We start from the raw sequence: 15,088 nt of genomic DNA, 5'->3' as shown, positions 1-15,088 counted from the left end.
ATGCCAAGGAAAAAGGGCCTACCAACCCCCAAGATGGAGGACAAGGAAACCCAATGCGACATGGGATCAAAGAGGAAAAGGATGACTTTTTTCCAAGATCTGGATTCAGACGACCTTAGGGCTGCTAAGAAGATCAAGGTCACCATGGCATCCGGGTCATACAGCTCCTTTGGCTCCTCCACATCAACAGATGCATCCACCAGCAGCGAGAGAACTGACTCTAAAGGTTCAGAAGTCTGTGATAAACACAAGACCAAAGTCCGGCGCAACCCACCACGCAGAGGTCAGACACATCGGTTATAATTTGCCTTAGGTTTGAGTGACCAGACACCACAGAGTGTTTCAATGAGATAATTCAACTGTGGCCAATTGTTGTAAAATGCAAATACAGTGCCTTGCGAAAGTATTCGGCCCCCTTGAACTTTGCGACCTTTTGCCACATTTCAGGCTTCAAACATAAAGATATAAAACTGTATTTTTTTGTGAAGAATCAACAACAAGTGGGACACAATCATGAAGTGGAACGACATTTCTTGGATATTTCAAACTTTTTTAACAAATCAAAAACTGAAAAATTGGGCGTGCAAAATTATTCAGCCCCTTTACTTTCAGTGCAGCAAACTCTCTCCAGAAATTCAGTGAGGATCTCTGAATGATCCAATGTTGACCTAAATGACTAATGATGATAAATACAATCCACCTGTGTGTAATCAAGTCTCCGTATAAATGCACCTGCACTGTGATAGTCTCAGAGGTCCGTTAAAAGCGCAGAGAGCATCATGAAGAACAAGGAACACACCAGGCAGGTCCGAGATACTGTTGTGAAGAAGTTTAAAGCCGGATTTGGATACAAAAAGATTTCCCAAGCTTTAAACGTCCCAAGGAGCACTGTGCAAGCGATAATATTGAAATGGAAGGAGTATCAGACCACTGCAAATCTACCAAGACCTGGCCGTCCCTCTAAACTTTCAGCTCATACAAGGAGAAGACTGATCAGAGATGCAGCCAAGAGGCCCATGATCACTCTGGATGAACTGCGGAGATCTACAGCTGAGGTGGGAGACTCTGTCCATAGGACAACAATCAGTCGTATATTGCACAAATCTGGCCTTTATGGAAGAGTGGCAAGAAGTAAGCCATTTCTTAAAGATATCCATAAAAAGTGTCGTTTAAAGTTTTCCACAAGCCACCTGGGAGACACACCAAACATGTGGAAGAAGGTGCTCTGGTCAGATGAAACCAAAATTGAACTTTTTGGCAACAATGCAAAACGTTATGTTTGGCGTAAAAGCAACACAGCTGAACACACCATCCCCACTGTCAAACATGGTGGTGGCAGCATCATGGTTTGGGCCTGCTTTTCTTCAGCAGGGACAGGGAAGATGGTTAAAATTGATGGGAAGATGGATGGAGCCAAATACAGGACCATTCTGGAAGAAAACCTGATGGAGTCTGCAAAAGAACTGAGACTGGGACGGAGATTTGTCTTCCAACAAGACAATGATCCAAAACATAAAGCAAAATCTACAATGGAATGGTTCAAAAATAAACATATCCAGGTGTTAGAATGGCCAAGTCAAAGTCCAGACCTGAATCCAATCGAGAATGTGTGGAAAGAACTGAAAACTGCTGTTCACAAATGCTCTCCATCCAACCTCACTGAGCTCGAGCTGTTTTGCAAGGAGGAATGGGAAAAAATGTCAGTCTCTCGATGTGCAAAACTGATAGAGACATACCCCAAGCGACTTACAGCTGTAATCGCAGCAAAAGGTGGCGCTACAAAGTATTAACTTAAGGGGGCTGAATAATTTTGCACGCCCAATTTTTCAGTTTTTGATTTGTTAAAAAAGTTTGAAATATCCAATAAATGTCGTTCCACTTCATGATTGTGTCCCACTTGTTGTTGATTCTTCACAAAAAAATAGTTTTATATCTTTATGTTTGAAGCCTGAAATGTGGCAAAAGGTCGCAAAGTTCAAGGGGGCCGAATACTTTCGCAAGGCACTGTACCTAAAGGCCTACAGGGCTGACTTACAGTAAGTCAAGTGTACAATAAAGCCCCCTGTCTGATTATTTGTATTGCTCTGTTTGTGCTCTTCTAGATCTGGTTATTGTCCTCAATGAAGCCTGTTAGACATTGAACAGCCTGATAAACAGTGTGTGGTTAGGGGAGGGACTGGGCCGTGTCCTTAACTGTGACATTTGTGTTGCAGCCAGTTTCACCTCGCTCTATAACGTGGGCAAGTTGCTGGGACAAGGAGGCTGTGGGTCCGTCTATGAGGGAACACGAAAGGAAGATGGGAGAGAAGTAATCATCCCTCCCTCTCTTTCCTCCCTCTTTAGATCTGTCCATCCACAGCATAAGACATTACCACAATTATGTTGTTTATTCACAACATGCTTCTCCCTTCTCTGTCACTCAGGTCGCTATTAAGTACATTCCTAAGGGTGTATCGGAGTACTACCTCACAATTGTAAGTACAGTCTGATAAATGTGTACGAGCCTACCCAACAAACCACCAAAACAGTCACATCGGAGTGCTAGCCTACCTAATAATTGTTTGTACAGTCAGACCAATATAACAGCCCACTGTGCACTGCCAATGCATGAAATGGTTGTTAATCAACCTTCCCCCGTTTAGCCTGGAACAACGCACAGGCTGCCCCTGGAGGTCGCCCTGATGCAGATCGTGTCGCGGCCCCCTGTCTGTGAACACGTGCTGGAGCTGGTGGATTGGTTCGAGCAGCCCAGGAAGTTCATCCTGGTCCTGGAGCGTCCCACCTCCTGCATGGACCTGTACGACTACTGTGAGACAATGGGTGGGAAGCTCAACGAGGCCATGGCGAGGGTCATCATGCTCCAGGTGGTTCTGGCGGTACGGCACTGCCGCGACCGCGGCGTCATCCACCGCGACATCAAAGTGGAGAACCTGCTGGTGCAGACGGACACTCTGAACGTCAAGCTCATCGACTTTGGCTGCGGGGATCTGCTGAGGGAGAAACTCTTCAGGGACTTTGCTGGTGAGAAGAGACGAAGACTGAATAGCATTGGTGTTGTGAGCTTCAGGCAAAGGAATGTAACCCCCCCCCCCATCTGTCTCAGGCACTACAGAGTTCTCCCCCCCTGAGTGGGTTCTGGATGGAAAGTACCAGGGGCGGAAAGCCACTATCTGGTCCCTGGGTGTGCTTCTGTTTGGCCTGGTCAACGGTGACCTGCCCTTCAGGAAAGAGGCCGAAATCATCCGAGGACGCCTGCGCTTCAAGAGAGGGATCTCCAAAGGTATATAGTTGCAGCTGGGAGGAGAGTAGGCGTGTTTAGGGAGTAGGGTGCAATTTGGTACGGGTCCAATTACCAGTGCTTTATCTACACACTATCCAAAGCGATGACGACACAGTAGAAACACAGAATTGAACTATTTTGCATTAAAAAATGGTTTAGGGTAGGATACATGATTCACAGAGTTTAAACTGAAGTTTGCAACAAGTTTGTTCTCTCTGTATACTTTTTTCTACTGTAACAAGATACCATTTGTGACTCTATCTAATCCTATTGTTCCATAGAATGCAGAGACCTGGTCCGCTGGTGCCTCAAGCAAGACCCTCTGAAGAGGCCCGTTCTGGAGCAGATCCTCCTGCACGACTGGCTGTCGGACCGGGCTCGCCCCTAAGTCCGTGTCCGTTGCAAATGCCATAAGAAATGCTGATATGAAATACATTTATTACTGTGTCATCAAACAATGTCATATTGCATACTTTATGTCATACCTATCAGATCTTTTACAAAATCTTATCCATTCTGTAACTGACAGCTCTTGTTTGTTACTCTCGTTTTTTTTTGCAGGTTCTATAGCAATGTAAGCAAATTGAGGAGGGTAAGGGTGGGAACATGATTGGAGTGGGGAGAGATTTTGGTAATTTGGAATTAGTAGCTGTTAGTACCAAAACAACATCCCCTTTTATGGTACTTAACTGGACAATTGGGTCTTAAAATTCTTTAATGTTCAAAACCAAACCCTCCTCCAATGGAATTAGCCAAAGACAGCATCGAAAAAGAAGAAAGAAGAAGAGGACACCAAAAATCACCTGATATCACATTTGATCTGCACAACCAACTGGGAATGAGGACTGAAATTCAAAGCAGCTCTCCAGGGAACAATTTTGCAGAACATGAAGGGACACTCCAATTGTAGATAGGACCTTCAAAACAACGCTGAGTTCTTACCCTCCTTCTGTGCTGCAAGGGTTTGAAGAGAGATTGTAACAGGGATAATGCTTGGAGATTTTGCTACTCTGATGAGAGAAAATATGGTTTTTATTCAACCCCTGTACAACATCTTACCTTCGCCTTTGAGCTGATGTTGACAAAGGGAGGATACAGAAACTCCCCATAGAATAACAACTTTATGTTCCCCTAGACTGCACTGAGCCAGCTACCACTGTTCTAGTACTGAGCTTGAAGAGAACAACAGCCGAACTGGAAGGAAACTCCAACAGGAAGAGACCTTCAGAAAGACACCGCTGAGACCAGGTCTGACCTCCTCTGCTGCAAGGGCTTGAAGAGAGATAGTACTCGAGGGGAGTGAATTCCAATCGACCCCTTTACAGCATATTACTTTCACCTTTCAGTGTCTCCCGAGTGGCGCAGCGGTCTAAGGCACTGCATCACAGTGTAAGAGGCATCACTACAGTTCATGGATAGATTCCAGGCTGTATCACATCTGGCCGTGATTGGGAGTCCCATAGGGTGGCGCACAATTGGCCCAGTGTCGTCCGGGTTTGGCCGTCATTGTAAATAAGATTTTGTTCTTAACTGACTTGCCTAGTTAAATAAAGGTTAAATATATATATATATTTTAAATCAGCTGACACAGGAATGCCAATGACAGTTCTGAGCAGAAACAACAGTTTTGCCCCCCCCCCCCCCCTTAAAATGTAATACGATTAAAAACACATTTCACATCAGTGTCCTGATGTAGTTAGGATTGTAATTTTAGTATTAATCTTAGTCTAAGTGAAGTAAATCAGAGCTGAAAAATGGTGTCCTCAAGAAAAGAAAAAAAAAACAATGAAGCATCCCTGTCTGGTGTAGTTTTAGATGTCTCATTTTATAGATACTATTAATGAGTAGGTAATAATAATCTGTAAGTGACTATCACATGTGAGTTGATTAATGTTTGATTAATGTACATAAACTCAAAACATATATACAAAATCTTTGAATTATCACTGAACTGAAATGTGTGTGTCAATAGCAACATGGATGTAGAACAACATGCAGAACAGTATCTAAAGAACGAGAAAACGACTCCAATTAGATTGCCTCAAAAGAACTACAACTCCCAACATTACGATACAGACATGTTAATGACGTATAAGGAAATACCCTACGAAGATCCTTCACCCAAAAATGTAACGTGAGTAGCATGGAAACTGATTCAAAACTGACTTGTAAAACGCTTTTCGCTTAGAATTTGCACACAAAAGTACTTTGAATCAATACTTCATGCGAGGAACATGCTAGATAATGGAATCGCAAAGAAGCTTATGCGTTTGATGTCTTCATATCACCTAAAACTAGCCTTTTCGCTCCCAGGTCTCCGGTTAAAATGGTCAGATATTGACCATTTCAAGGGAATGTATGCAGTAATTAACAATAACTTTAATTTCTGTTTATGTAATAACCTAGGTTACATCTCAGGTCGAAATAGGTGTATTTCTTTCCATCTTCAAATTGCCATAACCAATGCCAGAAGAAATGTCAATTTTCCCAAGAATTGCATTGAAGCCAGAAGTTCATGATTACTTGAGGAATGTCTTCATAAACAAGGAGGTGGGGTTCCCTTACCTGCTACACACACACACACATAGGGATATCTAAAGAATTGTGTTATTAAAGAGTTTCCAAGCCAGGGTCTGTTGTAGACCCACTTCCTCTCTCCTCTCTGCCTCTCATGTCAAAATAAAAGTCCTGCACATGCGGCATATGTGGACAAATAAGGAATAACTTGTGGGGGACGTTTGTTTTGACATGAGGCAAGCAGAGAGGAAGTGGGGTATATAACAGACCAAAGTTTGGAAAGTATGTTTAATAATATGATCCTTTAGATATTTTCTCTCATAATGATCAACTGTCCTGCCCATCGGCAGGAAAGTTAAAATGTATTTATTTTCTGGCTTCCCACGGACTGTTTTTTTTGCAACCCAGTACAATTTAAAGCAATTGCCTCCCGAGTGGTGCAGCGGTTTAAGGCACTGCTAGAGGCGTCACTACAGACCGTGGTTCGTTCCCAGGCTGTGTCACAATCGGACGTGTTCGAGAGTCCCATAGGGCGGCGCACAATTGGCCCAGCGTCGTCCGGGTTAGGGGAGGGTTTGGCCGGGGGAGGGGGGGGGGGAGGCAATCATTGTAAATAAGAATTTGTTCTTAACTGATTTGCCTAGTTAAATAAAGGTTAAATTTATTTATTTTAGTATGTAAATACACCCGCGTTGCTAAAAGCACCTAGCACACACACACACACTAATTAATGTGTTTGTGTTCATTGTTTTGATAGTGACTACATTTATGTTCTTGTTCGAACAAGACGTTGGTTGACTTCTACTAGATGCAACTTTATTGTTCCTAAATGACACCTAAGCTTTTTCTCGCACATGAGATCTCATCTATTTATGTACAGCTATCTGGGCATGTATTTCTCCTGCTTCTCAGAGTAGCATTGCTGATCTAGGATCAGTTTGGCCTTTTAGATAAAATGAATCCAAATGTTATTGAAAGGGAGGCCCTGATCCTAGTTCTACTCTGAGATGCTTCATGAATATGGGCCCTGAAGTTCAAAGTGTCACCCATCAATGATCTGTTGAAATAGAGAAGTAATGTTCAGCTACTCGAACCTGACACCCCCTTTCCTATGTTTGGGTGCAGGTGCTGGCTGCAGTGAGTCAAGGAGAGGCAGAGCAGAGGTTCCAGAGGCTGCTGTCCTGCCTGTCCCACCCGCCTGCCTTGACCTGTGTACGAGCCAGCACTCACCTGGCTTCCCTGGAGGAGATCCAACACAGGCTTGGGGAGGAACTCAAACAGGTGGGGAGCAGTCTGCTTTCTGTGTTGCTGGCTCGTGGGGGTGGGATTGATTCACTGTAGGACGTTAACTGAAATGTGCTTGAGTTCAAGGTTCCTTCTAGGCTATAGTGTGAGAGACAGATGGACTGAGTTTATTCCCTTCTACCGAAGTGTGCACTTGCACAGTTGATCACTCTCCGTCATCAATCAATCAATAAATCAAATATATTTATAAAACCCTTTTTACATCAGCAGTCATGGATTTAACAATGAGGGAAACTCCCTCCAGCCAATGCTTACACGAATCCAATGCTTTTAAATACATGACAGGGTGCAAATGCACACTTTAGGAAAAGGGTGGAGAATCAGGACACAGCCATAGTGGACATGTCTATGGCGCAGTTTTGCCCGAAAACTTAACTACTTAAATTGTCTTTTTTTTTATTGCTAAAGGTATTTTTTGTCCCGGTGGGTATGCTGTGTAAGAGCGTTTATGTCTGACTGTGTGTGTGTATGCATTTATGATTTTCAACACAGTTTTCTGTGTGTTGACGCCTCAGTGCGCGCTCTTCTAACCCTGCAACCTCTGTTCTTGCAGCAGCAGAAGTGTGACTCTCAGTCTGAAGACATTTCCGTTATTATTCTCCCCCACCCACACATTCCAGATGTGCTGCTTCTTCCTGTCATCGGGCCTAGGTATGTCAGGAATGCCTGCAAAATGTCCGCCAAATACACTATATACAGTACCAGTCAAAAGTTTGGACACACCTACTCATTCCAGGTTTTTTCTTTATTTTGAGTATTTTCTACGTTGTTGATTAATAGTGAAGACATCAAAACTATGAAATAACACATATAACACATATGGAATCATGTATTAACTGTTAAACAAATCAAAATATATTTTATATTTGAGATTCTTCAAAGTAGCCACCCTTTGCCTTGATGACAGCTTTATATACAAAAGTATGTGGGCACCACTTTGAATTCGTGAATTTGGCTATTTAAGCCACGCCCGTTGCTGACAGGTGTATAAAATTTAACACAGCCATGCAATCTCCAGAGTCAAACATTGGCAGTAGAATGGCCTTACTGAAAAGCTCAGTGACTTTCAACGTGGCACCGTCATAGGATGCCACCTTTCCAACAAGTCAGTTTGTCAAATTTCTGCCATGCTAGAGTTGCCCCGGTCAACTGTAAGTGCTGTTATTGTCAAGTGAAAACGTCTAGGAGCAACAACGGCTCAGCTGCGAAGTTGTAGGCCACACAAGCTCACAGAACAGGACCACTGTGTGCTGAAGTGTGTAGCACATAAAAATCGTCTGTCCTCAGTTGCAACACTCACGAGTTCCAAACTGCCTCTGGAAGCAACGTCAGCACCAGAACTGTTCGTCGGGAGCATCATGAAACGGGTTTCCATGGCCGAGCAGCTGCACACAAGCCAGAGATCACTGTGCGCAATGCCAAGCGTCAGCTGGAGTGGTGTAAAGCTCACCATCATTGGACTCTGGAGCAGTGAAACACGTTCTCTGGAATGATGAATCACGCTTCACCATCTGGCAGTCCGACAGACAAATCTGGTTTTGGCGGATGCCAGGAGAACGCTACCTGTCCCAATGCATAGTGCCAACTGTAAATCTTAACGCTGCAGTATACAATGACATTCTAGATGATTCTGTACTTCCAACTTTGTGGCAACAGTTTGGGGAAGGCCATTTCCTGTTTCAGCATGACAATGCCCCCGTGCACAAAGCGAGGTCCATACAGAAATGCTTTGTCAGGATCGGTGTGGAAGAACTTGACTGGCCTACACAGAGCCAAGACCACAACCCCATCGAACACCTTTGGGATGAATTAGAACGCCAACTGCGAGCCAGGCCTTATCGCCCAACATCAGTGCCCAACCTCACTAATGCTCTTGTGGCCGAGAGGAAGCAAGTCCCTGCAGCAATGTTCCAACCTCTATTGGAAAGCCTTCCCAGAAGAGTGGAGGCTGTTATAGCAGCAAGGGGGGGACCAACTCTGTATTAATGCCCATGATTTTGGAATGAGATGTTCGACGAGCTGGTGTCCACATACTTTTGGTCGTGTAGTGTAAGACTCCACTCCACAAAGGTAAGAGGGAAAAGCACTCTTTACCGATGTAAAAAATCGAAGCTCTTGTCCAGGACTTTGCATGCAGCTTTCTGAGCCTTCCTGGACCAGAGCTTAGAAAAATCCCAAACCCTCTCCAAAATCACTCCCACCATGGCCACAACTACACATGATTTCATAAAATTACAGTAGAATGAACAATTTTCTTAATTGAACTCGCTATGCAAAAACACTATGCACATTGGGTTTGACATTCACCTATGTAACCAACTCAACGACAGAACTTAAAGACACAAAGAAAGCCCCGCATAAACCAACAATTGCTATTAATGACATGAGGCAACTTTCTCTTCTGTTCTTAATCTTTCCAAGAATTTGTCCTTTGCTACTATTGATATGTATGTGTGTGGGGATAGCATATAAGTGGTACCTCTGATCATTAGCGCTGTTCCTCACCTCATCACTCGCGCACCACATAGGGAATAGGGTGCCATTTGGGACGTAACCATAGAAAATAAGCGGCATGTAAATGTGTTTTTACCACCCTTTTACTTTGCGCTCAGGCCTGTGGTCCAGCTCACCTCGGAGGTCATAGTAGGCGCTCAGTGTGGCAGTGCTGTTCTGAGGGGAGCGCACGTCTTCGCCCCAGGGATCCTCGCCACACCCAAGTGTAAGAGGACTTCATGCACTCCAACTACAAGCCAAGGACGGCACCCTTTTCCTTCACTTCCTTAGTTGCCATTGGTACCTTTGACCGTAACGATTTGGTAGACCCTTGAGTTCTTCTTCAATCATTTGAAGGGATACTAGTTGCGTTCTCCACAGATTGTTGCGTTAGAACTGTTATCAGCAGTCTACTGAAACAATAGTTTTGAGAATGAACATTATGGCCTGGACTGGAGGCACAATATTAGCGGCGTGTTTTGGTCTCAGTCATGAAGACAGGACGTGGTGTAACATATCAATGTTGTGATACTAGTTGCCTTTACTGCAGATAATTGTGCTAGAACTGTAAAAAAAAAGACTATTGACTCGTAAACCTGTTGCCGGATCATTTTCTGTCTGTTTCAGTCATGAAGACAGGAGATGCTGTGTCTGTGTTCTCGGACCTGGAGGGGAAGTGCACACGGGGGAACAAGGACTTTAAGGGAAAGAAAGTGTTTGTGGGAAATGGAGTCGCTGAAATGGACCGCTCCGGCATCTTCTGCTCAGACGAACCAGTCAAGTAGGCAGAGACACTTAGTTCTCGAATCTCTATTCAAAATTCTCTCAGAGCAGCGTTACACTAGTTTGTTATAAGGCTGCTATTTGGCCAGCACTTTATAGCACATCAAAGTGGTAGTAACATGGTAATAGTATGGTTGCTATTGGAGTAAAGTTTTACTACAGATCAAGCCTCATTGAATGAAGCAGGCGCAGATACTCGATATCAATGCTCAGAAAGATTTAGTCCTAGTAAAAAGTGTACGCTACGCTGTAAAACATGCTCAGGCTTGAATATATTTTACAGTAATGTCACTGTTCTCTCCCCGTGTAGGGGCGTTGGTATTCGGATGGTAGAGCCCCTGTACCAGAGCCCCTCCTTCGATGGGGTACTACCCAGCCTGGCGTTCCTACAGGTACCTCTTGAACAGCAGTTTTTTTGAGACGGCAGTAGATTCTCTGGATCGACGGTCGTAATCAGGGGCATCTCGTGTATCAAGAATCTCAGAGAAGGAGTGCTGATTTTAGAATCGGTTTTGATCACAACAAATAAGATCACATGGACATTGGGGACCTGGGCCTGTAACCACAAAGCATTTCAGAGTAGAGTGCTAGGTCCCCACCTCTCTGTAAAATCTTATTCATTATGATCTGAGCAGCAACACTTATCCTAGATTAGCACTCATACTCTGAGCTCTGTTTTCCCCGTCTCTTTCTATGACTCTAGAACCTCCCATCGGTGGTGGTGGGTCACGTGCTGGGGCCCCGTCCTGGAGAGCGCATCCTGGATATGTGTGCCGCTCCCGGGGGGAAGACCTGTCATATTGCTGCCCTGATGCGGGGACAGGTGAGAGAGTGTGGGGGGGGGGGGGGGGGGGGGCTCTGCTGGGCTTTGAAGACCTTGAAGTTAAAGGTGCAATATGCAGAAATTGCTCCACAATTTCCTGGTTGCTAAAATTCTTATAGTTCGCCTAATTTCAGATTATGTGATAAAACAAGCAAGTATAGTGTAGAGAATCATTGTACCATCTAACCCGCTGTGAAATATATTTTCCATAACCAAAACTATTTTATTTTCAGCTGTTTGAAGCTGGTGTTCAAAACCCAAAGTGAAAGACACAAAAACCAAATTTAAGAACGGGAAGCATAGAAATAGCTCACGTAGAACATATCTACCGCTTCTTAGACTTTCTTTCAATGGGAATGACAGATCAAGAACTCACATTTCTATGTGAATTTGGTTGGGTCACCCAAAAAGTTACATATTGCAGCTTTAAAGGGACATTACACTTTCAGGTCAAAGTTTGTGAGATGTAAAGTAGTCTAATGTGGTCTAATGTCAAGATGAAGCCACGTCCCATTACGTCACTTGTATAGATCCAGCTATGTGGCTCCACCCCAAATAATTGAAAACAAAACTTTAATTTATGAGTAAAATGTCCCTTTTTAAGTTTCCATTTGCACATTACATCTACTTCTCCACAAGGTGGAGCTGTTGTGCAAGGTTGAGCTCTTTTTCCCACTGCTACCTGGAATGTTGTTTTTGCCTTTGCTGCCCACTTGGTTTGTCCCTTGCAGGGAGAGGTAGTGGCCCTGGATAAGATCAGAGGCAAGGTGGAGCGCATCCGTCAGAACGCCAAAGCGCTGCATCTGGACTGCATCAAAGCCCACTGCTTCAATAGCATCAAGGCTGTGTGCACTGACCAGGCCCAGGACACTGAGGGTACGGAATGTAACTGATGGGACGCACATCCCAAATGGCACCCTAATCCCCTACGTAGTGCACTACTTTTGAACAGGGCCTAGGCAAAAGTAGTGCACTATAGGTAATCGGGTGCCGTTTAGATCGCCGGCATGAACACCACTGCCGATTTCAATGTTATTCTCACCTCTTCTTGGTTGGCTAGCGTGGTTACTAATTCAGAGACCTGGATACTTTCATGTCACCCTGTTTTCAGGTCCACCCTTCCCTCCACAGAGTTTTGACCGGGTGTTGCTGGATGCTCCATGTAGCGGTCTAGGCCAGAGACCCAGCATGGTCTGTACCTGGAACCTGAAGGAGATCTGCTCCTACCAGCCTCTACAGCGCAAGCTCTTCCACACCGTGCGTCACACACGCATACACACACACACACACACACAGACGCATGCATGCCCGCTCGGGCACACTTACCTCGCATAACACTGTCCGTGACCAGTGCTGACCAGTAGAGGACAGTGTGGACGAGCTTGTGTGTTCTAGAGCTCTGGGCTCCGATATACTCTGATGAAAAGCTTAAGTATAGCCGGCAGATGGATTACTGTGGGGAGATTAGGGTCCAATAGTGAGCACATCACTTATTCCAGCGGCACAAAGCGCTCCATCAGTGTCCACTGGAGTTTCCTTAAGGCCATTTAATATCTAGGCTCTGGAGAGACCGCAGTAAGGTAAATGTGTGTGTGTACATAGCTGCACCAGCATTTTGACAATGCAGTGTCTATCTATTGAGCGATGAGGGCATGTTAAAGAGTGCTTACTGTGAGTGTGACCTTAATGTGTGTGTGTGTGTGTGTGTGTGTGTGTGTGTGTGTGTGTGTGTGTGTGTGTGTGTGTGTGTGTGTGTGTGTGTATATAATTGGCAGGCGGTACGGCTCCTGAAGAGAGGTGGAGTCCTGGTGTACAGCACCTGCACTGTGACTCTGGCAGAGAATGAGGAGCAGGTGGCCTGGGCCCTTAACACCTTCCCCTGCCTCACACTACAGCCTCAGGTAGCGCACACACACATGCACACACAGCCTCAGGTAACAAACCTGTAAACACACACACACACACAGCCTCGGGTAACAAACGCGTATGCACACACACACACACATAGCCTCGGGTAACAAACGTGTACATACACACAGCCTCAGGTAACAAATGTGTACACACACAGCCTCAGGTAACAAATGTGTACACACAGAGCCTCAGGTAACAAATGTGTACACACAGAGCCTCAGGTAACAAATGTACACACAGAGCCTCAGGTAACAAACGTGTACATACACAGAGCCTCAGGTAACAAATGTGTACACACAGAGCCTCAGGTAACAAATGTGTACACACAGAGCCTCAGGTAACAAATGTACACACAGAGCCTCAGGTAACAAACGTGTACATACACAGAGCCTCAGGTAACAAACGTGTACATACACACAGCCTCAGGTAACAAATGTGTACACACAGAGCCTCAGGTAACAAATGTACACACAGAGCCTCAGGTAACAAACGTGTACATACACAGAGCCTCGGGTAACAAATGTGTACACACAGAGCCTCAGGTAACAAATGTACACACAGAGCCTCAGGTAACAAATGTGTACACACAGAGCCTCAGGTAACAAATGTGTACACACAGAGCCTCAGGTAACAAACGTGTACATACACAGAGCCTCAGGTAACAAACGTGTACATACACAGAGCCTCAGGTAACAAATGTGTACACACAGAGCCTCAGGTAACAAACGTGTACATACACAGAGCCTCAGGTAACAAACGTGTACATACATAGAGCCTCAGGTAACAAATGTGTACACACAGAGCCTCAGGTAACAAATGTGTACACAGAGCCTCAGGTAACAAACGTGCACACACAAAAAGACTAACTAAGGTGTCTGTCTCTCTCAGGAGCCCCACATCGGAGCAGAGGGCATGCTGGGAGCTGGCCTGTCACCTGAGCAGCTGCGTCTCCTCCAGAGGTTCAGTCCTGAGTTGGGCTGGAGCGCGGCCGAGGCCAGGGGAGAGGATGACAGCCCCACAGAACAGCCAGAGTCCCCAACCCCCCTCGCACACCGAGCCAACAAGGACACTATCGGCTTCTTCATTGCCAAGTTCCTGAAGAGCTGACAGGACTGGACTAGCAGTACCCTCCCCATCTGGTTAGAACCGAGCTGTTCTCCCTGCCTTCACACAGGGCCTGCAGAGAGGAATAATGGTGTTTACACCTCTCACTGTACTCAGGCAGGAGAGCATTTAGAACACACACTCCCTGTGCGGTTTACAACATCCACCTCTGTGCCTGCCTGGCTGCCTACTAAAACACTGGCCCATATAGGGATGACTTGTATAAACAGAGAGGGGAGGGAGGGATTGAACAAGATGAAAAACATTTATGGGTGAGTAAGGGAGAAAATGCGTAGGGTGGATGAGTATCGGCAAATGCAGTTCTGCTGCCGTTCGCCTCGTCGCCATGACAACAGTGACGACACAGCTGCCCTGGTGACAGCGGATTTGCTGGCTCTGGGAGCGTAGATCAGGAAGTAGCGTGCTGAAAGAGGTCACGAGGTATTAACAATTTACTGCCTTTTAGTTAGTGCTTTAAAAACAAGGAACCGGTATGGTTATTTTTTACAGGAACAAGATGGCATCACACAGCTATTCCTCAGTTTATGCTCTCTCTACATTCAACAGATTTTGTTACTTTACTTATCCCCTTTTCTCTCAAATAAATTGAAAATAAACTAAATATGTATATTTGCATATTCTTTACTACTTTCTCATTAAATATTTGTGTATAAACATCACCATATTGCTTGCAGTATCAAAACATTTATTTATTAAGTCGATTTGATCAAATGGATGAAGGTCAATGCGGGTGAAGGTCAACGTCATAAATCTACAAGTGTTCAGTACTAGTCAAAAGTTTGGACACCTACTCATTCCAGGGTTTTTCCTTATTTTTGTTTGACTATTTTCTTCATTGTAGAATAATAGTG

General features: G+C 44.9%; 2 protein-coding genes across 9 annotated transcripts; both read left to right on the top strand.

The window, feature by feature from the left end:
• Nucleotides 1-3,668, top strand: LOC118938887 (serine/threonine-protein kinase pim-3-like). Its single transcript, XM_036945532.1, has 7 exons — nucleotides 1-283; nucleotides 2,103-2,129; nucleotides 2,214-2,308; nucleotides 2,424-2,474; nucleotides 2,643-3,021; nucleotides 3,104-3,280; nucleotides 3,562-3,668. The coding sequence occupies exons 1-7, from the start codon at nucleotides 1-3 to the stop codon at nucleotides 3,666-3,668; spliced, it is 1,119 nt and encodes a 372-aa protein (XP_036801427.1).
• Nucleotides 3,669-5,309: 1,641 nt separating this feature from the next.
• Nucleotides 5,310-14,838, top strand: nsun6 (NOP2/Sun RNA methyltransferase 6). 8 transcript variants are annotated; one of them, XM_036944244.1, is made up of 12 exons: nucleotides 5,310-5,414; nucleotides 5,687-5,830; nucleotides 6,923-7,078; nucleotides 7,656-7,753; nucleotides 9,715-9,821; nucleotides 10,223-10,376; nucleotides 10,689-10,770; nucleotides 11,082-11,201; nucleotides 11,933-12,077; nucleotides 12,313-12,458; nucleotides 12,977-13,102; nucleotides 14,001-14,838. In XM_036944244.1, the coding sequence occupies exons 2-12, from the start codon at nucleotides 5,744-5,746 to the stop codon at nucleotides 14,217-14,219; spliced, it is 1,440 nt and encodes a 479-aa protein (XP_036800139.1). In that variant the 5' UTR covers nucleotides 5,310-5,414; nucleotides 5,687-5,743; the 3' UTR covers nucleotides 14,220-14,838. The 8 variants fall into 8 exon arrangements, with proteins under 8 accessions (XP_036800139.1, XP_036800145.1, XP_036800141.1 ...); XM_036944245.1 differs by having other exon boundaries at nucleotides 5,375-5,409; XM_036944246.1 differs by having other exon boundaries at nucleotides 5,372-5,830; nucleotides 7,659-7,753.
• Nucleotides 14,839-15,088: the final 250 nt, after the last annotated feature.

Source organism: Oncorhynchus mykiss, chromosome 15, assembly GCF_013265735.2.
Source record: "Oncorhynchus mykiss isolate Arlee chromosome 15, USDA_OmykA_1.1, whole genome shotgun sequence".
Taxonomy (NCBI): Eukaryota; Metazoa; Chordata; class Actinopteri; order Salmoniformes; family Salmonidae; genus Oncorhynchus; species Oncorhynchus mykiss.
The sequence above is the reverse complement of the archived record's forward strand: the minus strand, read 5'-3'. Positions and strand labels throughout refer to the sequence as shown.

What these genes read in the sequence shown, in the direction of transcription:
- LOC118938887 (XM_036945532.1), top strand. Translation starts at nt 1, where the DNA reads ATGCCAAGGAAAAAGGGCCTACCAACCCCCAAGATGGAGGACAAGGAA. An exon ending in ACTCTTCAGGGACTTTGCTG is followed by an intron (nt 3,022 to 3,103) that starts GTGAGAAGAGAC and finishes CATCTGTCTCAG; the next exon opens with GCACTACAGAGTTCTCCCCC. An exon ending in CAAGAGAGGGATCTCCAAAG is followed by an intron (nt 3,281 to 3,561) that starts GTATATAGTTGC and finishes ATTGTTCCATAG; the next exon opens with AATGCAGAGACCTGGTCCGC.
- nsun6 (XM_036944244.1), top strand. Translation starts at nt 5,744, where the DNA reads ATGCCAGAAGAAATGTCAATTTTCCCAAGAATTGCATTGAAGCCAGAA. An exon ending in TTGGGGAGGAACTCAAACAG is followed by an intron (nt 7,079 to 7,655) that starts GTGGGGAGCAGT and finishes CTGTTCTTGCAG; the next exon opens with CAGCAGAAGTGTGACTCTCA. An exon ending in GATCCTCGCCACACCCAAGT is followed by an intron (nt 9,822 to 10,222) that starts GTAAGAGGACTT and finishes TGTCTGTTTCAG; the next exon opens with TCATGAAGACAGGAGATGCT.